Genomic DNA, 26009 nt, shown 5'->3' on the forward strand with positions numbered 1-26009 from the left:
ATTTAAACGTCACATGCTTGCAGTTCAATCACGTGCACGGCCTGACAACGGAGGATCTTCCAAACAATCAATACGTGCGTGCCAAGTGTGTTGTCGTCTTTGCCAGTCATGACACTCACTTCATAATAGTGGGCGTCACGCAGGCAGCCACATTCCGTAGGCCTCACACACTGGTTCACATCCCACACAAGGCCACTGTCACAGACACAGCCCTCCACACATGAGCCCGTGTGCTGTTCGACCGCATCGGGTTCAGAGCAAGAAGCAAAAGAGGCAGGAGCGCACGTCGTGTAGTTGCTTCCTGCTGGACACGGAAGAGCTGCAAAGGAAGAAGGAATGCTGCATTAATTCCCATCGCTTAAAGAAACAAAGGAAGAAAAAATAAATGCGATCTGGCAAAATAAGATGCTGTCGTGGTTTGTCGTTGTGAAAGGACCAAAAGCGTTGCATTGAGAGACAAGAAATAAGGAAGGGGTAAAGCATTCTTAAAGTGGCAGTCAGACGTCTTACGGCAGAGTGAGGGTGTCCTCCACTTTGACATCGCAATTCCGGCAGCCAGGCAGGTGGCATAGTAAGACTCGAGAGCATCGCACAGTGCTTCCTGCACCATTTCCCTGACGACGACTTCAAACGTGCAGTCATGGAAGAATTCCTCTGGGTTTCGCTGAGCGTGGCAAGAGGCGAACGGTCCAACGTTGAGCAGCAACAAACCACACGTGTCGTTTCTGCTTGCTCTTTCCACGTGTGTTTCATTCAGGACGAGTGTGCTGCCGTCGTCATCGACGCTGCTGTGGATGGAAAGGGGGAAAAACAGCCTGAACCAAAGTTTTGTGCTTCACATTTCTATGTTGCAGCAGTGCACTATTTTAAGTTAAGTAAAAAGGTGGAAATGAATGCGATGATAAAATGCGCGCAGTGGAATTCCATCGGCTGCTCCGTGGCAACAAACCGTGCCGTTCTCCTTTTCAGGAAGCAAAAGCAAGAATGCCAACAACCATGAGCGTAAATCTGAGCTGTGTTATAGACATGTACCTGTTGTCCAGGTGATAAATTTTCCAGCTATTCCCAAAGGACGCAGGATCATCGGCCATGGTGCCATTTGGCATTTGGAGGTCATTGCTCTTTTCGTCGTCCATGTTCCCACAGAGACCACAGACTTGTGCTTTGTAGGAGCTGGACAAACGTACGCTTACGTAATGGTGTCCGTCGTAAAACACTTCCAGACCAAATGTAGTACTCAGGTGACGGAAGCGGCCCCAGATCTTCACTTGCAGTGAATCTGGCCCATTGATATACGTGTATGGCATGTTGGTGACCACCCCGTTCAGCTGAGTGCAAAGCAAACAAACGCTCATGAGGAACGTCCGAGTGAGAGTACTCCAAGGGGACAGGGAAAGCAGAATCATCCGTTGAGCATGGCGAGGGTCAGATAACAATTTGCCTCTACCTTGAATGTCTTGCTGCCGAAGAAGACAATTTTCACCCCGTAGACTTCGGTGACGACTTCCTTGGTGTAGGAAACCTTATTGTTCTTTTTGCGATGCTCATTCGTCACCAGCACCCTCCACTGTGACGACGCGTTGCAAAGCTGCAATTGCACATGAACAAAACAACTTTAATCCAACGTCTAGCCCTTGAACTCCCTTTCTGACATACATCTTAAACACGAGCAGCGCAACATCATTGTTGCCAATCACTCTTGTGGGTAAATTTAACCTTAACTATTGATTAAAGCTTGTGTCCTGATAGGTTGTCGATAAAACCGAGCTTAAAAATCATTTGCAGCCAGTTCTAGTAAAAGCCAAAGTTGCTGCAGGAAGTATGAGGGAGTCATAAAAAAAATAACTATGCTCTCATGCCAGGCGGCAGTAAGTCGGGCTACTCAAGGCTGTCTTCCTTTTATTTCAGGCAGCTTGGCCGAAGATAACGGAGAGAGAACTGCATGTTTATAACTAATATCTGGGAAATGCGGGCCTTGGAGAATGTTGTTGTCTCAGTACTGTGTGATGTCAGTGTTGCTATCCCCACAAGGCCCCCTTGCCTCCTCCACCCTCCTCCTCCCAACCTCCTGCCTTGCAACTTCAAACTCACACAATCACCCCCAGGAGATAAACAACTGAAGACGATATAAATGATTTGTGTACAAGGATTCGGGGGGAAATAATGAGCTGGATGACTTCGTCCTGTAACCGCTGATGTGTAAAAGTATCCGTGTATACCTGATGTCATTAAAGTCATGCCGAGATGTTTTTCTACCTCTTCTGAAGGAAATAAATGCTTCATGTAAACCATGACAAAATGGAGAATTAAAGCATACATTCTTCCACACTCTCATGCACTTTCTCTCAATATCCTCTGTGGTCCGGAAACAGCCATTTATCTCACCTGAGCCATGACGTATGTGGATGTTCCTTGGAAGTTGAATTTATGGCCATCGAAGCTCTTGTAGTGAGGATCTCCCCATCCGGTACAATCCGCTGTTGGAAATATATCCGACATTAGTTTGCTTTCTTTTGACAGCTAAAATTACATGTTTGCGCAATGACTTTTGACCTGACAAATGTAACCAATTAAATCTGACTAATTTGTGAAAAGGTGAAGTAATCTCCCCTGTCACGGAGATGAATGTGCAATGCAAAGAAAGGGATGTTGCATTCAAGAGCCCCACAGTAAAACTCGATCCATTCCAGAGAAAAAAAATTGCTGAACCCCGCCTAGACTGCTGACGTCAAGCTGCCGACCAATGGTAGAATTTGTAGCGCCTCACGTTTTGGATGGCAACCCAAGATACCCTCTTCGTCGGTACGGCACTCGTTGACGACCAAGTCGCAGTCCTGAGGAACGCAGCTGATGGTTCCATCCTGAGTGCAGTGGCACCTTTCGCTGCAGTTGTCACTGACGAATGCCTCTCCGACCTATGGGAACACACCCCACAGCATGAGTCATTTAAACGTCACATGCTTGCAGTTCAATCACGTGCACGGCCTGACAACGGAGGATCTTCCAAACAATGAATACGTGCGTGCCAAGTGTGTTGTGGTCTTTGCCAGTCATGGCACTCACTTCATAATATTGGGCATCACGCAGGCAGCCACATTCCGTAGGCCTCACACACTGGTTCACATCCCACACAAGGCCACTGTCACAGACACAGCCCTCCACACATGAGCCCGTGTGCTGTTCGACCGCATCGGGTTCAGAGCAAGAAGCAAAAGAGGCAGGAGCGCACGTCGTGTAGTTGCTTCCTGCTGGACACGGAAGAGCTGCAAAGGAAGAAGGAATGCTGCATTAATTCTCATCGCTTAAAGAAACAAAGGAAGGAAAAATAAATGCGATCTGGCAAAATAAGATGCTGTCGTGGTTTGTCGTTGTGAAAGGACCAAAAGCGTTGCATTGAGAGACAAGAAATAAGGAAGGGGTAAAGCATTCTTAAAGTGGCAGTCAGACGTCTTACGGCAGAGTGAGGGTGTCCTCCACTTTGACATCGCAATTCCGGCAGCCAGGCAGGTGGCATAGTAAGACTCGAGAGCATCGCACAGTGCTTCCTGCACCATTTCCCTGACGACGACTTCAAACGTGCAGTCATGGAAGAATTCCTCTGGGTTTCGCTGAGTGTGGCAAGAGGCGAACGGTCCAACGTTGAGCAGCAACAAACCACACGTGTCGTTTCTGCTTGCTCTTTCCACGTGTGTTTCATTCAGGACGAGTGTGCTGCCGTCGTCATCGACGCTGCTGTGGATGGAAAGGGGGAAAAACAGCCTGAACCAAAGTTTTGTGCTTCACATTTCTATGTTGCAGCAGTGCACTATTTTAAGTTAAGTAAAAAGGTGGAAATGATTGCGATGATAAAATGCGCGCAGTGGCATTCCATCGGCTGCTCCGTGGCAACAAACCGTGCCGTTCTCCTTTTCAGGAAGCAAAAGCAAGAATGCCAACAACCATGAGCGTAAATCTGAGCTGTGTTATAGACATGTACCTGTTGTCCAGGTGATAAATTTTCCAGCTATTCCCAAAGGACGCAGGATCATCGGCCATGGTGCCATTTGGCATTTGGAGGTCATTGCTCTTTTCGTCGTCCATGTTCCCACAGAGACCACAGACTTGTGCTTTGTAGGAGCTGGACAAACGTACGCTTACGTAATGGTGTCCGTCGTAAAACACTTCCAGACCAAATGTAGTACTCAGGTGACGGAAGCGGCCCCAGATCTTCACTTGCAGTGAATCTGGCCCATTGATATACGTGTATGGCATGTTGGTGACCACCCCGTTCAGCTGAGTGCAAAGCAAACAAACGCTCATGAGGAACGTCCGAGTGAGAGTACTCCAAGGGGACAGGGAAAGCAGAATCATCAGTTGAGCATGGCGAGGGTCAGATAACAATTTGCCTCTACCTTGAATGTCTTGCTGCCGAAGAAGACAATTTTCACCCCGTAGACTTCGGTGACGACTTCCTTGGTGTAGGAAACCTTATTGTTCTTTTTGCGATGCTCATTCGTCACCAGCACCCTCCACTGTGACGACGCGTTGCAAAGCTGCAATTGCACATGAACAAAACAACTTTAATCCAACGTCTAGCCCTTGAACTCCCTTTCTGACATCCATCTTAAACACGAGCAGCACAACATCATTGTTGCCAATCACTCTTGTGGGTAAATTTAACCTTAACTATTGATTAAAGCTTGTGTCCTGATAGGTTGTCGATAAAACCGAGCTTAAAAATCATTTGCAGCCAGTTCTAATAAAAGCCAAAGTTGCTGCAGGAAGTATGAGGGAGTCATAAAAAAAATAACTATGCTCTCATGCCAGGCGGCAGTAAGTCGGGCCACTCAAGGCTGTCTTCCTTTTATTTCAGGCAGCTTGGCCGAGGATAACGGAGAGAGAACTGCATGTTTATAACTAATATCTGGGAAATGCGGGCCTTGGAGAATGTTGTTGTCTCAGTACTGTGTGATGTCAGTGTTGCTATCTCCACAAGGCCCCCTTGCCTCCTCCATCCTCCTCCTCCCAACCTCCTGCCTTGCAACTTCAAACTCACACAATCACCCCCAGGAGATAAACAACTGAAGACGATATAAATGATTTGTGTACAAGGGTTCGGGGGGAAATAATGAGCTGGATGACTTCGTCCTGTAACGGCTGATGTGTAAAGGTATCCGTGTATACCTGATGTCATTAAAGTCATGCCGAGATGTTTTTCTCCCTCTTCTGAAGGAAATAAATGCTTCATGTAAACCATGACAAAATGGAGAATTAAAGCATACATTCTTCCACACTCTCATGCACTTTCTCTCAATATCCTCTGTGGTCCGGAAACAGCCATTTATCTCACCTGAGCCATGACGTATGTGGATGTTCCTTGGAAGTTGAATTTATGGCCATCGAAGCTCTTGTAGTGAGGATCTCCCCATCCGGTACAATCCGCTGTTGGAAATATATCCGACCTTAGTTTGCTTTCTTTTGACAGCTAAAATTACATGTTTGCGCAATGACTTTTGACCTGACAAATGTAACCAATTAAATCTGACTAATTTGTGAAAAGGTGAAGTAATCTCCCCTGTGACGGAGATGAATGTGCAATGCAAAGAAAGGGATGTTGCATTCAAGAGCCCCACAGTAAAACTCGATCCATTCCAGAGAAAAAAAATTGCTTAACCCCGCCTAGACTGCTGACGTCAAGCTGCCGACCAATGGTAGAATTTGTAGCGCCTCACGTTTTGGATGGCAACCCAAGATACCCTCTTCGTCGGTACGGCACTCGTTGACGACCAAGTCGCAGTCCTGAGGAACGCAGCTGATGGTTCCATCCTGTGTGCAGTGGCACCTTTCGCTGCAGTTGTCACTGACGAATGCCTCTCCGACCTATGGGAACAGACCCCACAGCATGAGTCATTTAAACGTCACATGCTTGTAGGTTCAATCACGTGCACGGCCTGACAACGGAGGATCTTCCAAACAATCAATACGTGCGTGCCAAGTGTGTTGTGGTCTTTGCCAGTCATGGCACTCACTTCATAATATTGGGCATCACGCAGGCAGCCACATTCCGTAGGCCTCACACACTGGTTCACATCCCACACAAGGCCACTGTCACAGACACAGCCCTCCACACATGAGCCCGTGTGCTGTTCAACCGCATCGGGTTCAGAGCAAGAAGCAAAAGAGGCAGGAGCGCACGTCGTGTAGTTGCTTCCTGCTGGACACGGAAGAGCTGCAAAGGAAGAAGGAATGCTGCATTAATTCCCATCGCTTAAAGAAACAAAGGAAGAAAAAATAAATGCGATCTGGCAAAATAAGATGCTGTCGTGGTTTGTCGTTGTGAAAGGACCAAAAGCGTTGCATTGAGAGACAAGAAATAAGGAAGGGGTAAAGCATTCTTAAAGTGGCAGTCAGACGTCTTACGGCAGAGTGAGGGTGTCCTCCACTTTGACATCGCAATTCCGGCAGTCAGGCAGGTGGCATAGTAAGACTCGAGAGCATCGCACAGTGCTTCCTGCACCATTTCCCTGACGACGACTTCAAACGTGCAGTCATGGAAGAATTCCTCTGGGTTTCGCTGAGCGTGGCAAGAGGCGAACGGTCCAACGTTGAGCAGCAACAAACCACACGTGTCGTTTCTGCTTGCTCTTTCCACGTGTGTTTCATTCAGGACGAGTGTGCTGCCGTCGTCATCGACGCTGCTGTGGATGGAAAGGGGGAAAAACAGCCTGAACCAAAGTTTTGTGCTTCACATTTCTATGTTGCAGCAGTGCACTATTTTAAGTTAAGTAAAAAGGTGGAAATGAATGCGATGATAAAATGCGCGCAGTGGAATTCCATCGGCTGCTCCGTGGCAACAAACCGTGCCGTTCTCCTTTTCAGGAAGCAAAAGCAAGAATGCCAACAACCATGAGCGTAAATCTGAGCTGTGTTATAGACATGTACCTGTTGTCCAGGTGATAAATTTTCCAGCTATTCCCAAAGGACGCAGGATCATCGGCCATGGTGCCATTTGGCATTTGGAGGTCATTGCTCTTTTCGTCGTCCATGTTCCCACAGAGACCACAGACTTGTGCTTTGTAGGAGCTGGACAAACGTACGCTTACGTAATGGTGTCCGTCGTAAAACACTTCCAGACCAAATGTAGTACTCAGGTGACGGAAGCGGCCCCAGATCTTCACTTGCAGTGAATCTGGCCCATTGATATACGTGTATGGCATGTTGGTGACCACCCCGTTCAGCTGAGTGCAAAGCAAACAAACGCTCATGAGGAACGTCCGAGTGAGAGTACTCCAAGGGGACAGGGAAAGCAGAATCATCAGTTGAGCATGGCGAGGGTCAGATAACAATTTGCCTCTACCTTGAATGTCTTGCTGCCGAAGAAGACAATTTTCACCCCGTAGACTTCGGTGACGACTTCCTTGGTGTAGGAAACCTTATTGTTCTTTTTGCGATGCTCATTCGTCACCAGCACCCTCCACTGTGACGACGCGTTGCAAAGCTGCAATTGCACATGAACAAAACAACTTTAATCCAACGTCTAGCCCTTGAACTCCCTTTCTGACATCCATCTTAAACACGAGCAGCACAACATCATTGTTGCCAATCACTCTTGTGGGTAAATTTAACCTTAACTATTGATTAAAGCTTGTGTCCTGATAGGTTGTCGATAAAACCGAGCTTAAAAATCATTTGCAGCCAGTTCTAATAAAAGCCAAAGTTGCTGCAGGAAGTATGAGGGAGTCATAAAAAAAATAACTATGCTCTCATGCCAGGCGGCAGTAAGTCGGGCTACTCAAGGCTGTCTTCCTTTTATTTCAGGCAGCTTGGCCGAGGATAACGGAGAGAGAACTGCATGTTTATAACTAATATCTGGGAAATGCGGGCCTTGGAGAATGTTGTTGTCTCAGTACTGTGTGATGTCAGTGTTGCTATCTCCACAAGGCCCCCTTGCCTCCTCCATCCTCCTCCTCCCAACCTCCTGCCTTGCAACTTCAAACTCACACAATCACCCCCATGAGATAAACAACTGAAGACGATATAAATGATTTGTGTACAAGGATTCGGGGGGAAATAATGAGCTGGATGACTTCGTCCTGTAACGGCTGATGTGTAAAGGTATCCGTGTATACCTGATGTCATTAAAGTCATGCCGAGATGTTTTTCTCCCTCTTCTGAAGGAAATAAATGCTTCATGTAAACCATGACAAAATGGAGAATTAAAGCATACATTCTTCCACACTCTCATGCACTTTCTCTCAATATCCTCTGTGGTCCGGAAACAGCCATTTATCTCACCTGAGCCATGACGTATGTGGATGTTCCTTGGAAGTTGAATTTATGGCCATCGAAGCTCTTGTAGTGAGGATCTCCCCATCCGGTACAATCCGCTGTTGGAAATATATCCGACCTTAGTTTGCTTTCTTTTGACAGCTAAAATTACATGTTTGCGCAATGACTTTTGACCTGACAAATGTAACCAATTAAATCTGACTAATTTGTGAAAAGGTGAAGTAATCTCCCCTGTGACGGAGATGAATGTGCAATGCAAAGAAAGGGATGTTGCATTCAAGAGCCCCACAGTAAAACTCGATCCATTCCAGAGAAAAAAAATTGCTTAACCCCGCCTAGACTGCTGACGTCAAGCTGCCGACCAATGGTAGAATTTGTAGCGCCTCACGTTTTGGATGGCAACCCAAGATACCCTCTTCGTCGGTACGGCACTCGTTGACGACCAAGTCGCAGTCCTGAGGAACGCAGCTGATGGTTCCATCCTGTGTGCAGTGGCACCTTTCGCTGCAGTTGTCACTGACGAATGCCTCTCCGACCTATGGGAACAGACCCCACAGCATGAGTCATTTAAACGTCACATGCTTGTAGGTTCAATCACGTGCACGGCCTGACAACGGAGGATCTTCCAAACAATCAATACGTGCGTGCCAAGTGTGTTGTGGTCTTTGCCAGTCATGGCACTCACTTCATAATATTGGGCATCACGCAGGCAGCCACATTCCGTAGGCCTCACACACTGGTTCACATCCCACACAAGGCCACTGTCACAGACACAGCCCTCCACACATGAGCCCGTGTGCTGTTCAACCGCATCGGGTTCAGAGCAAGAAGCAAAAGAGGCAGGAGCGCACGTCGTGTAGTTGCTTCCTGCTGGACACGGAAGAGCTGCAAAGGAAGAAGGAATGCTGCATTAATTCCCATCGCTTAAAGAAACAAAGGAAGAAAAAATAAATGCGATCTGGCAAAATAAGATGCTGTCGTGGTTTGTCGTTGTGAAAGGACCAAAAGCGTTGCATTGAGAGACAAGAAATAAGGAAGGGGTAAAGCATTCTTAAAGTGGCAGTCAGACGTCTTACGGCAGAGTGAGGGTGTCCTCCACTTTGACATCGCAATTCCGGCAGTCAGGCAGGTGGCATAGTAAGACTCGAGAGCATCGCACAGTGCTTCCTGCACCATTTCCCTGACGACGACTTCAAACGTGCAGTCATGGAAGAATTCCTCTGGGTTTCGCTGAGCGTGGCAAGAGGCGAACGGTCCAACGTTGAGCAGCAACAAACCACACGTGTCGTTTCTGCTTGCTCTTTCCACGTGTGTTTCATTCAGGACGAGTGTGCTGCCGTCGTCATCGACGCTGCTGTGGATGGAAAGGGGGAAAAACAGCCTGAACCAAAGTTTTGTGCTTCACATTTCTATGTTGCAGCAGTGCACTATTTTAAGTTAAGTAAAAAGGTGGAAATGAATGCGATGATAAAATGCGCGCAGTGGAATTCCATCGGCTGCTCCGTGGCAACAAACCGTGCCGTTCTCCTTTTCAGGAAGCAAAAGCAAGAATGCCAACAACCATGAGCGTAAATCTGAGCTGTGTTATAGACATGTACCTGTTGTCCAGGTGATAAATTTTCCAGCTATTCCCAAAGGACGCAGGATCATCGGCCATGGTGCCATTTGGCATTTGGAGGTCATTGCTCTTTTCGTCGTCCATGTTCCCACAGAGACCACAGACTTGTGCTTTGTAGGAGCTGGACAAACGTACGCTTACGTAATGGTGTCCGTCGTAAAACACTTCCAGACCAAATGTAGTACTCAGGTGACGGAAGCGGCCCCAGATCTTCACTTGCAGTGAATCTGGCCCATTGATATACGTGTATGGCATGTTGGTGACCACCCCGTTCAGCTGAGTGCAAAGCAAACAAACGCTCATGAGGAACGTCCGAGTGAGAGTACTCCAAGGGGACAGGGAAAGCAGAATCATCAGTTGAGCATGGCGAGGGTCAGATAACAATTTGCCTCTACCTTGAATGTCTTGCTGCCGAAGAAGACAATTTTCACCCCGTAGACTTCGGTGACGACTTCCTTGGTGTAGGAAACCTTATTGTTCTTTTTGCGATGCTCATTCGTCACCAGCACCCTCCACTGTGACGACGCGTTGCAAAGCTGCAATTGCACATGAACAAAACAACTTTAATCCAACGTCTAGCCCTTGAACTCCCTTTCTGACATCCATCTTAAACACGAGCAGCACAACATCATTGTTGCCAATCACTCTTGTGGGTAAATTTAACCTTAACTATTGATTAAAGCTTGTGTCCTGATAGGTTGTCGATAAAACCGAGCTTAAAAATCATTTGCAGCCAGTTCTAGTAAAAGCCAAAGTTGCTGCAGGAAGTATGAGGGAGTCATAAAAAAAATAACTATGCTCTCATGCCAGGCGGCAGTAAGTCGGGCCACTCAAGGCTGTCTTCCTTTTATTTCAGGCAGCTTGGCCGAAGATAACGGAGAGAGAACTGCATGTTTATAACTAATATCTGGGAAATGCGGGCCTTGGAGAATGTTGTTGTCTCAGTACTGTGTGATGTCAGTGTTGCTATCCCCACAAGGCCCCCTTGCCTCCTCCACCCTCCTCCTCCCAACCTCCTGCCTTGCAACTTCAAACTCACACAATCACCCCCAGGAGATAAACAACTGAAGACGATATAAATGATTTGTGTACAAGGATTCGGGGGGAAATAATGAGCTGGATGACTTCGTCCTGTAACGGCTGATGTGTAAAAGTATCCGTGTATACCTGATGTCATTAAAGTCATGCCGAGATGTTTTTCTCCCTCTTCTGAAGGAAATAAATGCTTCATGTAAACCATGACAAAATGGAGAATTAAAGCATACATTCTTCCACACTCTCATGCACTTTCTCTCAATATCCTCTGTGGTCCGGAAACAGCCATTTATCTCACCTGAGCCATGACGTATGTGGATGTTCCTTGGAAGTTGAATTTATGGCCATCGAAGCTCTTGTAGTGAGGATCTCCCCATCCGGTACAATCCGCTGTTGGAAATATATCCGACCTTAGTTTGCTTTCTTTTGACAGCTAAAATTACATGTTTGCGCAATGACTTTTGACCTGACAAATGTAACCAATTAAATCTGACTAATTTGTGAAAAGGTGAAGTAATCTCCCCTGTCACGGAGATGAATGTGCAATGCAAAGAAAGGGATGTTGCATTCAAGAGCCCCACAGTAAAACTCGATCCATTCCAGAGAAAAAAAATTGCTTAACCCCGCCTAGACTGCTGACGTCAAGCTGCCGACCAATGGTAGAATTTGTAGTGCCTCACGTTTTGGATGGCAACCCAAGATACCCTCTTCGTCGGTACGGCACTCGTTGACGACCAAGTCACAGTCCTGAGGAACGCAGCTGATGGTTCCATCCTGTGTGCAGTGGCACCTTTCGCTGCAGTTGTCACTGAGGAATGCCTCTCCGACCTATGGGAACACACCCCACAGCATGAGTCATTTAAACGTCACATGCTTGTAAGTTCAATCACGTGCACGGCCTGACAACGGAGGATCTTCCAAACAATCAATACGTGCGTGCCAAGTGTGTTGTGGTCTTTGCCAGTCATGGCACTCACTTCATAATATTGGGCATCACGCAGGCAGCCACATTCCGTAGGCCTCACACACTGGTTCACATCCCACACAAGGCCACTGTCACAGACACAGCCCTCCACACATGAGCCCGTGTGCTGTTCGACCGCATCGGGTTCAGAGCAAGAAGCAAAAGAGGCAGGAGCGCACGTCGTGTAGTTGCTTCCTGCTGGACACGGAAGAGCTGCAAAGGAAGAAGGAATGCTGCATTAATTCCCATCGCTTAAAGAAACAAAGGAAGAAAAAATAAATGCGATCTGTCAAAATAAGATGCTGTCGTGGTTTGTCGTTGTGAAAGGACCAAAAGCGTTGCATTGAGAGACAAGAAATAAGGAAGGGGTAAAGCATTCTTAAAGTGGCAGTCAGACGTCTTACGGCAGAGTGAGGGTGTCCTCCACTTTGACATCGCAATTCCGGCAGCCAGGCAGGTGGCATAGTAAGACTCGAGAGCATCGCACAGTGCTTCCTGCACCATTTCCCTGACGACGACTTCAAACGTGCAGTCATGGAAGAATTCCTCTGGGTTTCGCTGAGCGTGGCAAGAGGCGAACGGTCCAACGTTGAGCAGCAACAAACCACACGTGTCGTTTCTGCTTGCTCTTTCCACGTGTGTTTCATTCAGGACGAGTGTGCTGCCGTCGTCATCGACGCTGCTGTGGATGGAAAGGGGGAAAAACAGCCTGAACCAAAGTTTTGTGCTTCACATTTCTATGTTGCAGCAGTGCACTATTTTAAGTTAAGTAAAAAGGTGGAAATGAATGCGATGATAAAATGCGCGCAGTGGAATTCCATCGGCTGCTCCGTGGCAACAAACCGTGCCGTTCTCCTTTTCAGGAAGCAAAAGCAAGAATGCCAACAACCATGAGCGTAAATCTGAGCTGTGTTATAGACATGTACCTGTTGTCCAGGTGATAAATTTTCCAGCTATTCCCAAAGGACGCAGGATCATCGGCCATGGTGCCATTTGGCATTTGGAGGTCATTGCTCTTTTCGTCGTCCATGTTCCCACAGAGACCACAGACTTGTGCTTTGTAGGAGCTGGACAAACGTACGCTTACGTAATGGTGTCCGTCGTAAAACACTTCCAGACCAAATGTAGTACTCAGGTGACGGAAGCGGCCCCAGATCTTCACTTGCAGTGAATCTGGCCCATTGATATACGTGTATGGCATGTTGGTGACCACCCCGTTCAGCTGAGTGCAAAGCAAACAAACGCTCATGAGGAACGTCCGAGTGAGAGTACTCCAAGGGGACAGGGAAAGCAGAATCATCAGTTGAGCATGGCGAGGGTCAGATAACAATTTGCCTCTACCTTGAATGTCTTGCTGCCGAAGAAGACAATTTTCACCCCGTAGACTTCGGTGACGACTTCCTTGGTGTAGGAAACCTTATTGTTCTTTTTGCGATGCTCATTCGTCACCAGCACCCTCCACTGTGACGACGCGTTGCAAAGCTGCAATTGCACATGAACAAAACAACTTTAATCCAACGTCTAGCCCTTGAACTCCCTTTCTGACATACATCTTAAACACGAGCAGCGCAACATCATTGTTGCCAATCACTCTTGTGGGTAAATTTAACCTTAACTATTGATTAAAGCTTGTGTCCTGATAGGTTGTCGATAAAACGGAGCTTAAAAATCATTTGCAGCCAGTTCTAGTAAAAGCCAAAGTTGCTGCAGGAAGTATGAGGGAGTCATAAAAAAAATAACTATGCTCTCATGCCAGGCGGCAGTAAGTCGGGCTACTCAAGGCTGTCTTCCTTTTATTTCAGGCAGCTTGGCCGAGGATAACGGAGAGAGAACTGCATGTTTATAACTAATATCTGGGAAATGCGGGCCTTGGAGAATGTTGTTGTCTCAGTACTGTGTGATGTCAGTGTTGCTATCCCCACAAGGCCCCCTTGCCTCCTCCACCCTCCTCCTCCCAACCTCCTGCCTTGCAACTTCAAACTCACACAATCACCCCCAGGAGATAAACAACTGAAGACGATATAAATGATTTGTGTACAAGGATTCGGGGGGAAATAATGAGCTGGATGACTTAGTCCCGTAACGGCTGATGTGTAAAAGTATCCGTGTATACCTGATGTCATTAAAGTCATGCCGAGATGTTTTTCTACCTCTTCAGAAGGAAATAAATGCTTCATGTAAACCATGACAAAATGGAGAATTAAAGCATACATTCTTCCACACTCTCATGCACTTTCTCTCAATATCCTCTGTGGTCCGGAAACAGCCATTTATCTCACCTGAGCCATGACGTATGTGGATGTTCCTTGGAAGTTGAATTTATGGCCATCGAAGCTCTTGTAGTGAGGATCTCCCCATCCGGTACAATCCGCTGTTGGAAATATATCCGACCTTAGTTTGCTTTCTTTTGACAGCTAAAATTACATGTTTGCGCAATGAATTTTGACCAGACAAATGTAACCAATTAAATCTGACTAATTTGTGAAAAGGTGAAGTAATCTCCCCTGTCACGGAGATGAATGTGCAATGCAAAGAAAGGGATGTTGCATTCAAGAGCGCAACAGTAAAACTCGATCCATTCCAGAGAAAAAAAATTGCTGAACCCCGCCTAGACTGCTGACGTCAAGCTGCCGACCAATGGTAGAATTTGTAGTGCCACACGTTTTGGATGGCAACCCAAGATACCCTCTTCGTCGGTACGGCACTCGTTGACGACCAAGTCGCAGTCCTGAGGAACGCAGCTGATGGTTCCATCCTGTGTGCAGTTGCACCTTTCGCTGCAGTTGTCACTGACGAATGACTCTCCGACCTATGGGAACAGACCCCACAGCATGAGTCATTTAAACGTCACATGCTTGCAGTTCAATCACGTGCACGGCCTGACAACGGAGGATCTTCCAAACAATCAATACGTGCGTGCCAAGTGTGTTGTGGTCTTTGCCAGTCATGGCACTCACTTCATAATATTGGGCATCACGCAGGCAGCCACATTCTGTAGGCCTCACACACTGGTTCACATCCCACACAAGGCCACTGTCACAGACACAGCCCTCCACACATGAGCCCGTGTGCTGTTCGACCGCATCGGGTTCAGAGCAAGAAGCAAAAGAGGCAGGAGCGCACGTCGTGTAGTTACTTCCTGCTGGACACGGAAGAGCTGCAAAGGAAGAAGGAATGCTGCATTAATTCCCATCGCTTAAAGAAACAAAGGAAGAAAAAATAAATGAGGTCTGGCAAAATAAGATGCTGTCGTGGTTTGTCGTTGTGAAAGGACCAAAAGCGTTGCATTGAGGGACAAGAAATAAGGAAGGGGTAAAGCATTCTTATAGTGGCAGTCAGACGTCTTACGGCAGAGTGAGGGTGTCCTCCACTTTGACATCGCAATTCCGGCAGCCAGGCAGGTGGCATAGTAAGACTCGAGAGCATCGCACAGTGCTTCCTGCACCATTTCCCTGACGACGACTTCAAACGTGCAGTCATGGAAGAATTCCTCTGGGTTTCGCTGAGCGTGGCACGAGGCGAACGGTCCAGCGTTGAGCAGCAACAAACCACACGTGTCGTTTCTGCTTGCTTTTTCCACGTGTGTTTCATTCAGTACGAGTGTGCTGCCGTCGTCATCGACGCTGCTGTGGATTGAAAGGGGAAAAAAAGGGCCTGAACCAAAGTTTTGTGCTTCACATTTCTATGTTGCAGCAGTGCACTATTTTAAGTTAAGTAAAAAGGTGGAAATGAATGCGATGATCAAATGCGCGCAGTGGAATTCCATCGGCTGCTCCGTGGCAACAAACCGTGCCGTTCTCCTTTTCAGGAAGCAAAAGCAAGAATGCCAACAACCATGAGCGTAAATCTGAGCTGTGTTATAGACATGTACCTGTTGTCCAGGTGATAAATTTTCCAGCTATTCCCAAAGGACGCAGGATCATCGGCCATGGTGCCATTTGGCATTTGGAGGTCATTGCTCTTTTCGTCGTCCATGTTCCCACAGAGACCACAGACTTGTGCTTTGTAGGAGCTGGACAAACGTACGCTTACGTAATGGTGTCCGTCGTAAAACACTTCCAGACCAAATGTAGTACTCAGGTGACGGAAGCGGCCCCAGATCTTCACTTGCAGTGAATCTGGCCCATTGATATACGTGTATGGCATGTTGGTGACCACCCCGTTCAGCTGAGTGCAAAGCAAACAAACGCTCATGAGGAACGTCCGAGTGAGAGTACTCCAAGGGGACAGGGAAAGCAGAATCATCAGTTGAGCATGGCGAGGGTCAGATAACAATTTGCCTCTACCTTGAATGTCTTGCTGCCAAAGAAGACAATTTTCACCCCGTAGACTTCGGTGACGACTTCCTTGGTGTAGGAAACCTTATTGTTCTTTTTGCGATGCTCATTCGTCACCAGCACCCTCCACTGTGACGACGCGTTGCAAAGCTGCAATTGCACATGAACAAAACAACTTTAATCCAACGTCTAGCCCTTGAACTCCCTTTCTGACATCCATCTTAAACACGAGCAGCGCAACATCATTGTTGCCAATCACTCTTGTGGGTAAATTTAACCTTAACTATTGATTAAAGCTTGTGTCCTGATAGGTTGTCGATAAAACCGAGCTTAAAAATCATTTGCAGCCAGTTCTAGTAAAAGCCAAAGTTGCTGCAGGAAGTATGAGGGAGTCATAAAAAAAATAACTATGCTCTCATGCCAGGCGGCAGTAAGTCGGGCTACTCAAGGCTGTCTTCCTTTTATTTCAGGCAGCTTGGCCGAAGATAACGGAGAGAGAACTGCATGTTTATAACTAATATCTGGGAAATGCGGGCCTTGGAGAATGTTGTTGTCTCAGTACTGTGTGATGTCAGTGTTGCTATCCCCACAAGGCCCCCTTGCCTCCTCCACCCTCCTCCTCCCAACCTCCTGCCTTGCAACTTCAAACTCACACAATCACCCCCAGGAGATAAACAACTGAAGACGATATAAATGATTTGTGTACAAGGATTCGGGGGGAAATAATGAGCTGGATGACTTAGTCCCGTAACCGCTGATGTGTAAAAGTATCCGTGTATACCTGATGTCATTAAAGTCATGCCGAGATGTTTTTCTCCCTCTTCTGAAGGAAATAAATGCTTCATGTAAACCATGACAAAATGGAGAATTAAAGCATACATTCTTCCACACTCTCATGCACTTTCTCTCAATATCCTCTGTGGTCCGGAAACAGCCATTTATCTCACCTGAGCCATGACGTATGTGGATGTTCCTTGGAAGTTGAATTTATGGCCATCGAAGCTCTTGTAGTGAGGATCTCCCCATCCGGTACAATCCGCTGTTGGAAATATATCCGACCTTAGTTTGCTTTCTTTTGACAGCTAAAATTACATGTTTGCGCAATGAATTTTGACCAGACAAATGTAACCAATTAAATCTGACTAATTTGTGAAAAGGTGAAGTAATCTCCCCTGTCACGGAGATGAATGTGCAATGCAAAGAAAGGGATGTTGCATTCAAGAGCGCAACAGTAAAACTCGATCCATTCCAGAGAAAAAAAATTGCTGAACCCCGCCTAGACTGCTGACGTCAAGCTGCCGACCAATGGTAGAATTTGTAGTGCCTCACGTTTTGGATGGCAACCCAAGATACCCTCTTCGTCGGTACGGCACTCGTTGACGACCAAGTCGCAGTCCTGAGGAACGCAGCTGATGGTTCCATCCTGTGTGCAGTTGCACCTTTCGCTGCAGTTGTCACTGACGAATGACTCTCCGACCTATGGGAACAGACCCCACAGCATGAGTCATTTAAACGTCACATGCTTGCAGTTCAATCACGTGCACGGCCTGACAACGGAGGATCTTCCAAACAATCAATACGTGCGTGCCAAGTGTGTTGTGGTCTTTGCCAGTCATGGCACTCACTTCATAATATTGGGCATCACGCAGGCAGCCACATTCCGTAGGCCTCACACACTGGTTCACATCCCACACAAGGCCACTGTCACAGACACAGCCCTCCACACATGAGCCCGTGTGCTGTTCGACCGCATCGGGTTCAGAGCAAGAAGCAAAAGAGGCAGGAGCGCACGTCGTGTAGTTACTTCCTGCTGGACACGGAAGAGCTGCAAAGGAAGAAGGAATGCTGCATTAATTCCCATCGCTTAAAGAAACAAAGGAAGAAAAAATAAATGAGGTCTGGCAAAATAAGATGCTGTCGTGGTTTGTCGTTGTGAAAGGACCAAAAGCGTTGCATTGAGGGACAAGAAATAAGGAAGGGGTAAAGCATTCTTATAGTGGCAGTCAGACGTCTTACGGCAGAGTGAGGGTGTCCTCCACTTTGACATCGCAATTCCGGCAGCCAGGCAGGTGGCATAGTAAGACTCGAGAGCATCGCACAGTGCTTCCTGCACCATTTCCCTGACGACGACTTCAAACGTGCAGTCATGGAAGAATTCCTCTGGGTTTCGCTGAGCGTGGCAAGAGGCGAACGGTCCAACGTTGAGCAGCAACAAACCACATGTGTCGTTTCTGCTTGCTCTTTCCACGTGTGTTTCATTCAGTACGAGTGTGCTGCCGTCGTCATCGACGCTGCTGTGGATTGAAAGGGGGAAAAAAGGGCCTGAACCAAAGTTTTGTGCTTCACATTTCTATGTTGCAGCAGTGCACTATTTTAAGGTAAGTAAAAAGGTGGAAATGAATGCGATGATAAAATGCGCGCAGTGGAATTCCATCGGCTGCTCCGTGGCAACAAACCGTGCCGTTCTCCTTTTCAGGAAGCAAAAGCAAGAATGCCAACAACCATGAGCGTAAATCTGAGCTGTGTTATAGACATGTACCTGTTGTCCAGGTGATAAATTTTCCAGCTATTCCCAAAGGACGCAGGATCATCGGCCATGGTGCCATTTGGCATTTGGAGGTCATTGCTCTTTTCGTCGTCCATGTTCCCACAGAGACCACAGACTTGTGCTTTGTAGGAGCTGGACAAACGTACGCTTACGTAATGGTGTCCGTCGTAAAACACTTCCAGACCAAATGTAGTACTCAGGTGACGGAAGCGGCCCCAGATCTTCACTTGCAGTGAATCTGGCCCATTGATATACGTGTATGGCATGTTGGTGACCACCCCGTTCAGCTGAGTGCAAAGCAAACAAACGCTCATGAGGAACGTCCGAGTGAGAGTACTCCAAGGGGACAGGGAAAGCAGAATCATCAGTTGAGCATGGCGAGGGTCAGATAACAATTTGCCTCTACCTTGAATGTCTTGCTGCCGAAGAAGACAATTTTCACCCCGTAGACTTCGGTGACGACTTCCTTGGTGTAGGAAACCTTATTGTTCTTTTTGCGATGCTCATTCGTCACCAGCACCCTCCACTGTGACGACGCGTTGCAAAGCTGCAATTGCACATGAACAAAACAACTTTAATCCAACGTCTAGCCCTTGAACTCCCTTTCTGACATACATCTTAAACACGAGCAGCGCAACATCATTGTTGCCAATCACTCTTGTGGGTAAATTTAACCTTAACTATTGATTAAAGCTTGTGTCCTGATAGGTTGTCGATAAAACCGAGCTTAAAAATCATTTGCAGCCAGTTCTAGTAAAAGCCAAAGTTGCTGCAGGAAGTATGAGGGAGTCATAAAAAAAATAACTATGCTCTCATGCCAGGCGGCAGTAAGTCGGGCTACTCAAGGCTGTCTTCCTTTTATTTCAGGCAGCTTGGCCGAAGATAACGGAGAGAGAACTGCATGTTGATAACTAATATCTGGGAAATGCGGGCCTTGGAGAATGTTGTTGTCTCAGTACTGTGTGATGTCAGTGTTGCTATCCCCACAAGGCCCCCTTGCCTCCTCCATCCTCCTCCTCCCAACCTCCTGCCTTGCAACTTCAAACTCACACAATCACCCCCAGGAGATAAACAACTGAAGACGATATAAATGATTTGTGTACAAGGATTCGGGGGGAAATAATGAGCTGGATGACTTAGTCCCGTAACGGCTGATGTGTAAAAGTATCCGTGTATACCTGATGTCATTAAAGTCATGCTGAGATGTTTTTCTACCTCTTCAGAAGGAAATAAATGCTTCATGTAAACCATGACAAAATGGAGAATTAAAGCATACATTCTTCCACACTCTCATGCACTTTCTCTCAATATCCTCTGTGGTCCGGAAACAGCCATTTATCTCACCTGAGCCATGACGTATGTGGATGTTCCTTGGAAGTTGAATTTATGGCCATCGAAGCTCTTGTAGTGAGGATCTCCCCATCCGGTACAATCCGCTGTTGGAAATATATCCGACCTTAGTTTGCTTTCTTTTGACAGCTAAAATTACATGTTTGCGCAATGAATTTTGACCAGACAAATGTAACCAATTAAATCTGACTAATTTGTGAAAAGGTGAAGTAATCTCCCCTGTCACGGAGATGAATGTGCAATGCAAAGAAAGGGATGTTGCATTCAAGAGCGCAACAGTAAAACTCGATCCATTCCAGAGAAAAAAAATTGCTGAACCCCGCCTAGACTGCTGACGTCAAGCTGCCGACCAATGGTAGAATTTGTAGTGCCTCACGTTTTGGATGGCAACCCAAGATACCCTCTTCGTCGGTACGGCACTCGTTGACGACCAAGTCGCAGTCCTGAGGAACGCAGCTGATGGTTCCATCCTGTGTGCAGTTGCACCTTTCGCTGCAGTTGTCACTGACGAATGACTCTCCGACCTATGGGAACAGACCCCACAGCATGAGTCATTTAAACGTCACATGCTTGCAGTTCAATCACGTGCACGGCCTGACAACGGAGGATCTTCCAAACAATCAATACGTGCGTGCCAAGTGTGTTGTGGTCTTTGCCAGTCATGGCACTCACTTCATAATATTGGGCATCACGCAGGCAGCCACATTCCGTAGGCCTCACACACTGGTTCACATCCCACACAAGGCCACTGTCACAGACACAGCCCTCCACACATGAGCCCGTGTGCTGTTCGACCGCATCGGGTTCAGAGCAAGAAGCAAAAGAGGCAGGAGCGCACGTCGTGTAGTTACTTCCTGCTGGACACGGAAGAGCTGCAAAGGAAGAAGGAATGCTGCATTAATTCCCATCGCTTAAAGAAACAAAGGAAGAAAAAATAAATGAGGTCTGGCAAAATAAGATGCTGTCGTGGTTTGTCGTTGTGAAAGGACCAAAAGCGTTGCATTGAGGGACAAGAAATAAGGAAGGGGTAAAGCATTCTTATAGTGGCAGTCAGACGTCTTACGGCAGAGTGAGGGTGTCCTCCACTTTGACATCGCAATTCCGGCAGCCAGGCAGGTGGCATAGTAAGACTCGAGAGCATCGCACAGTGCTTCCTGCACCATTTCCCTGACGACGACTTCAAACGTGCAGTCATGGAAGAATTCCTCTGGGTTTCGCTGAGCGTGGCAAGAGGCGAACGGTCCAACGTTGAGCAGCAACAAACCACACGTGTCGTTTCTGCTTGCTCTTTCCACGTGTGTTTCATTCAGTACGAGTGTGCTGCCGTCGTCATCGACGCTGCTGTGGATTGAAAGGGGGAAAAAAGGGCCTGAACCAAAGTTTTGTGCTTCACATTTCTACGTTGCAGCAGTGCACTATTTTAAGTTAAGTAAAAAGGTGGAAATGAATGCGATGATAAAATGCGCGCAGTGGAATTCCATCGGCTGCTCCGTGGCAACAAACCGTGCCGTTCTCCTTTTCAGGAAGCAAAAGCAAGAATGCCAACAACCATGAGCGTAAATCTGAGCTGTGTTATAGACATGTACCTGTTGTCCAGGTGATAAATTTTCCAGCTATTCCCAAAGGACGCAGGATCATCGGCCATGGTGCCATTTGGCATTTGGAGGTCATTGCTCTTTTCGTCGTCCATGTTCCCACAGAGACCACAGACTTGTGCTTTGTAGGAGCTGGACAAACGTACGCTTACGTAATGGTGTCCGTCGTAAAACACTTCCAGACCAAATGTAGTACTCAGGTGACGGAAGCGGCCCCAGATCTTCACTTGCAGTGAATCTGGCCCATTGATATACGTGTATGGCATGTTGGTGACCACCCCGTTCAGCTGAGTGCAAAGCAAACAAACGCTCATGAGGAACGTCCGAGTGAGAGTACTCCAAGGGGACAGGGAAAGCAGAATCATCCGTTGAGCATGGCGAGGGTCAGATAACAATTTGCCTCTACCTTGAATGTCTTGCTGCCAAAGAAGACAATTTTCACCCCGTAGACTTCAGTGACGACTTCCTTGGTGTAGGAAACCTTATTGTTCGTTTTGCGATGCTCATTCGTCACCAGCACCCTCCACTGTGACGACGCGTTGCAAAGCTGCAATTGCACATGAACAAAACAACTTTAATCCAACGTCTAGCCCTTGAACTCCCTTTCTGACATCCATCTTAAACACGAGCAGCACAACATCATTGTTGCCAATCACTCTTGTGGGTAAATTTAACCATAACTATTGATTAAAGCTTGTGTCCTGATAGGTTGTCGATAAAACCGAGCTTACAAATCATTTGCAGCCAGTTCTAGTAAAAGCCAAAGTTGCTGCAGGAAGTATGAGGGAGTCATAAAAAAAATAACTATGCTCTCATGCCAGGCGGCAGTAAGTCGGGCCACTCAAGGCTGTCTTCCTTTTATTTCAGGCAGCTTGGCCGAAGATAACGGAGAGAGAACTGCATGTTTATAACTAATATCTGGGAAATGCGGGCCTTGGAGAATGTTGTTGTCTCAGTACTGTGTGATGTCAGTGTTGCTATCTCCACAAGGCCCCCTTGCCTCCTCCACCCTCCTCCTCCCAACCTCCTGCCTTGCAACTTCAAACTCACACAATCACCCCCAGGAGATAAACAACTGAAGACGATATAAATGATTTGTGTACAAGGATTCGGGGGGAAATAATGAGCTGGATGACTTAGTCCTGTAACCGCTGATGTGTAAAAGTATCCGTGTATACCTGATGTCATTAAAGTCATGCTGAGATGTTTTTCTCCCTCTTCTGAAGGAAATAAATGCTTCATGTAAACCATGACAAAATGGAGAATTAAAGCATACATTCTTCCACACTCTCATGCACTTTCTCTCAATATCCTCTGTGGTCCGGAAACAGCCATTTATCTCACCTGAGCCATGACGTATGTGGATGTTCCTTGGAAGTTGAATTTATGGCCATCGAAGCTCTTGTAGTGAGGATCTCCCCATCCGGTACAATCCGCTGTTGGAAATATATCCGACCTTAGTTTGCTTTCTTTTGACAGCTAAAATTACATGTTTGCGCAATGAATTTTGACCAGACAAATGTAACCAATTAAATCTGACTAATTTGTGAAAAGGTGAAGTAATCTCCCCTGTCACGGAGATGAATGTGCAATGCAAAGAAAGGGATGTTGCATTCAAGAGCGCAACAGTAAAACTCGATCCATTCCAGAGAAAAAAAATTGCTGAACCCCGCCTAGACTGCTGACGTCAAGCTGCCGACCAATGGTAGAATTTGTAGTGCCTCACGTTTTGGATGGCAACCCAAGATACCCTCTTCGTCGGTACGGCACTCGTTGACGACCAAGTCGCAGTCCTGAGGAACGCAGCTGATGGTTCCATCCTGTGTGCAGTTGCACCTTTCGCTGCAGTTGTCACTGACGAATGACTCTCCGACCTATGGGAACAGACCCCACAGCATGAGTCATTTAAACGTCACATGCTTGCAGTTCAATCACGTGCATGGCCTGACAACGGAGGATCTTCCAAACAATCAATACGTGCGTGCCAAGTGTGTTGTGGTCTTTGCCAGTCATGACACTCACTTCATAATATTGGGCATCACGCAGGCAGCCACATTCCGTAGGCCTCACACACTGGTTCACATCCCACACAAGGCCACTGTCACAGACACAGCCCTCCACACATGAGCCCGTGTGCTGTTCGACCGCATCGGGTTCAGAGCAAGAAGCAAAAGAGGCAGGAGCGCACGTCGTGTAGTTGCTTCCTGCTGGACACGGAAGAGCTGCAAAGGAAGAAGGAATGCTGCATTAATTCCCATCGCTTAAAGAAACAAAGGAAGAAAAAATAAATGCGATCTGGCAAAATAAGATGCTGTCGTGGTTTGTCGTTGTGAAAGGACCAAAAGCGTTGCATTGAGAGACAAGAAATAAGGAAGGGGTAAAGCATTCTTAAAGTGGCAGTCAGACGTCTTACGGCAGAGTGAGGGTGTCCTCCACTTTGACATCGCAATTCCGGCAGCCAGGCAGGTGGCATAGTAAGACTCGAGAGCATCGCACAGTGCTTCCTGCACCATTTCCCTGACGACGACTTCAAACGTGCAGTCATGGAAGAATTCCTCTGGGTTTCGCTGAGCGTGGCAAGAGGCGAACGGTCCAACGTTGAGCAGCAACAAACCACACGTGTCGTTTCTGCTTGCTCTTTCCACGTGTGTTTCATTCAGGACGAGTGTGCTGCCGTCGTCATCGACGCTGCTGTGGATGGAAAGGGGGAAAAAAAGGGCCTGAACCAAAGTTTTGTGCTTCACATTTCTATGTTGCAGCAGTGCACTATTTTAAGTTAAGTAAAAAGGTGGAAATGAATGCGATGATAAAATGCGCGCAGTGGAATTCCATCGGCTGCTCCGTGGCAACAAACCGTGCCGTTCTCCTTTTCAGGAAGCAAAAGCAAGAATGCCAACAACCATGAGCGTAAATCTGAGCTGTGTTATAGACATGTACCTGTTGTCCAGGTGATAAATTTTCCAGCTATTCCCAAAGGACGCAGGATCATCGGCCATGGTGCCATTTGGCATTTGGAGGTCATTGCTCTTTTCGTCGTCCATGTTCCCACAGAGACCACAGACTTGTGCTTTGTAGGAGCTGGACAAACGTACGCTTACGTAATGGTGTCCGTCGTAAAACACTTCCAGACCAAATGTAGTACTCAGGTGACGGAAGCGGCCCCAGATCTTCACTTGCAGTGAATCTGGCCCATTGATATACGTGTATGGCATGTTGGTGACCACCCCGTTCAGCTGAGTGCAAAGCAAACAAACGCTCATGAGGAACGTCCGAGTGAGAGTACTCCAAGGGGACAGGGAAAGCAGAATCATCAGTTGAGCATGGCGAGGGTCAGATAACAATTTGCCTCTACCTTGAATGTCTTGCTGCCGAAGAAGACAATTTTCACCCCGTAGACTTCGGTGACGACTTCCTTGGTGTAGGAAACCTTATTGTTCTTTTTGCGATGCTCATTCGTCACCAGCACCCTCCACTGTGACGACGCGTTGCAAAGCTGCAATTGCACATGAACAAAACAACTTTAATCCAACGTCTAGCCCTTGAACTCCCTTTCTGACATACATCTTAAACACGAGCAGCGCAACATCATTGTTGCCAATCACTCTTGTGGGTAAATTTAACCTTAACTATTGATTAAAGCTTGTGTCCTGATAGGTTGTCGATAAAACGGAGCTTAAAAATCATTTGCAGCCAGTTCTAGTAAAAGCCAAAGTTGCTGCAGGAAGTATGAGGGAGTCATAAAAAAAATAACTATGCTCTCATGCCAGGCGGCAGTAAGTCGGGCTACTCAAGGCTGTCTTCCTTTTATTTCAGGCAGCTTGGCCGAGGATAACGGAGAGAGAACTGCATGTTTATAACTAATATCTGGGAAATGCGGGCCTTGGAGAATGTTGTTGTCTCAGTACTGTGTGATGTCAGTGTTGCTATCCCCACAAGGCCCCCTTGCCTCCTCCACCCTCCTCCTCCCAACCTCCTGCCTTGCAACTTCAAACTCACACAATCACCCCCAGGAGATAAACAACTGAAGACGATATAAATGATTTGTGTACAAGGATTCGGGGGGAAATAATGAGCTGGATGACTTAGTCCCGTAACGGCTGATGTGTAAAAGTATCCGTGTATACCTGATGTCATTAAAGTCATGCCGAGATGTTTTTCTACCTCTTCAGAAGGAAATAAATGCTTCATGTAAACCATGACAAAATGGAGAATTAAAGCATACATTCTTCCACACTCTCATGCACTTTCTCTCAATATCCTCTGTGGTCCGGAAACAGCCATTTATCTCACCTGAGCCATGACGTATGTGGATGTTCCTTGGAAGTTGAATTTATGGCCATCGAAGCTCTTGTAG

At 47.0% G+C, this 26009-nt stretch overlaps 2 protein-coding genes across 2 annotated transcripts in view; both read right to left on the bottom strand.

The window, feature by feature from the left end:
• The window catches only part of LOC144888812 (otoancorin-like), a 55500-nt gene extending 30617 nt beyond the window's left edge, over positions 1 to 24883 (bottom strand). Inside the window, exons 1-3 of the mRNA XM_078768065.1 lie at positions 24593 to 24883; positions 24069 to 24346; positions 23678 to 23877 (exon numbers count right to left, since the gene is read on the bottom strand). Coding sequence (XP_078624191.1) covers positions 23678 to 23877; positions 24069 to 24346; positions 24593 to 24867 — 753 coding nt within the window. The 5' untranslated portion in view covers positions 24868 to 24883. The remainder of the gene's footprint in view (positions 1 to 23677; positions 23878 to 24068; positions 24347 to 24592) is intronic.
• On the bottom strand, positions 3 to 3817 carry LOC144888848 (zonadhesin-like). The gene is made up of 8 exons (XM_078768364.1): positions 3455 to 3817; positions 3064 to 3263; positions 2768 to 2915; positions 2386 to 2477; positions 1448 to 1588; positions 1033 to 1328; positions 511 to 788; positions 3 to 319 (listed from the first exon to the last, which is right to left on the bottom strand). The coding sequence occupies exons 1-8, from the start codon at positions 3552 to 3554 to the stop codon at positions 3 to 5; spliced, it is 1572 nt and encodes a 523-aa protein (XP_078624490.1). The 5' UTR covers positions 3555 to 3817.
• Positions 24884 to 26009: the final 1126 nt, after the last annotated feature.

The sequence above is a fragment of the Myxine glutinosa genome, chromosome 14, assembly GCF_964187855.1.
Source record: "Myxine glutinosa chromosome 14, kmMyxGlut1.1, whole genome shotgun sequence".
In the NCBI taxonomy this organism is placed as follows: Eukaryota; Metazoa; Chordata; class Myxini; order Myxiniformes; family Myxinidae; genus Myxine; species Myxine glutinosa.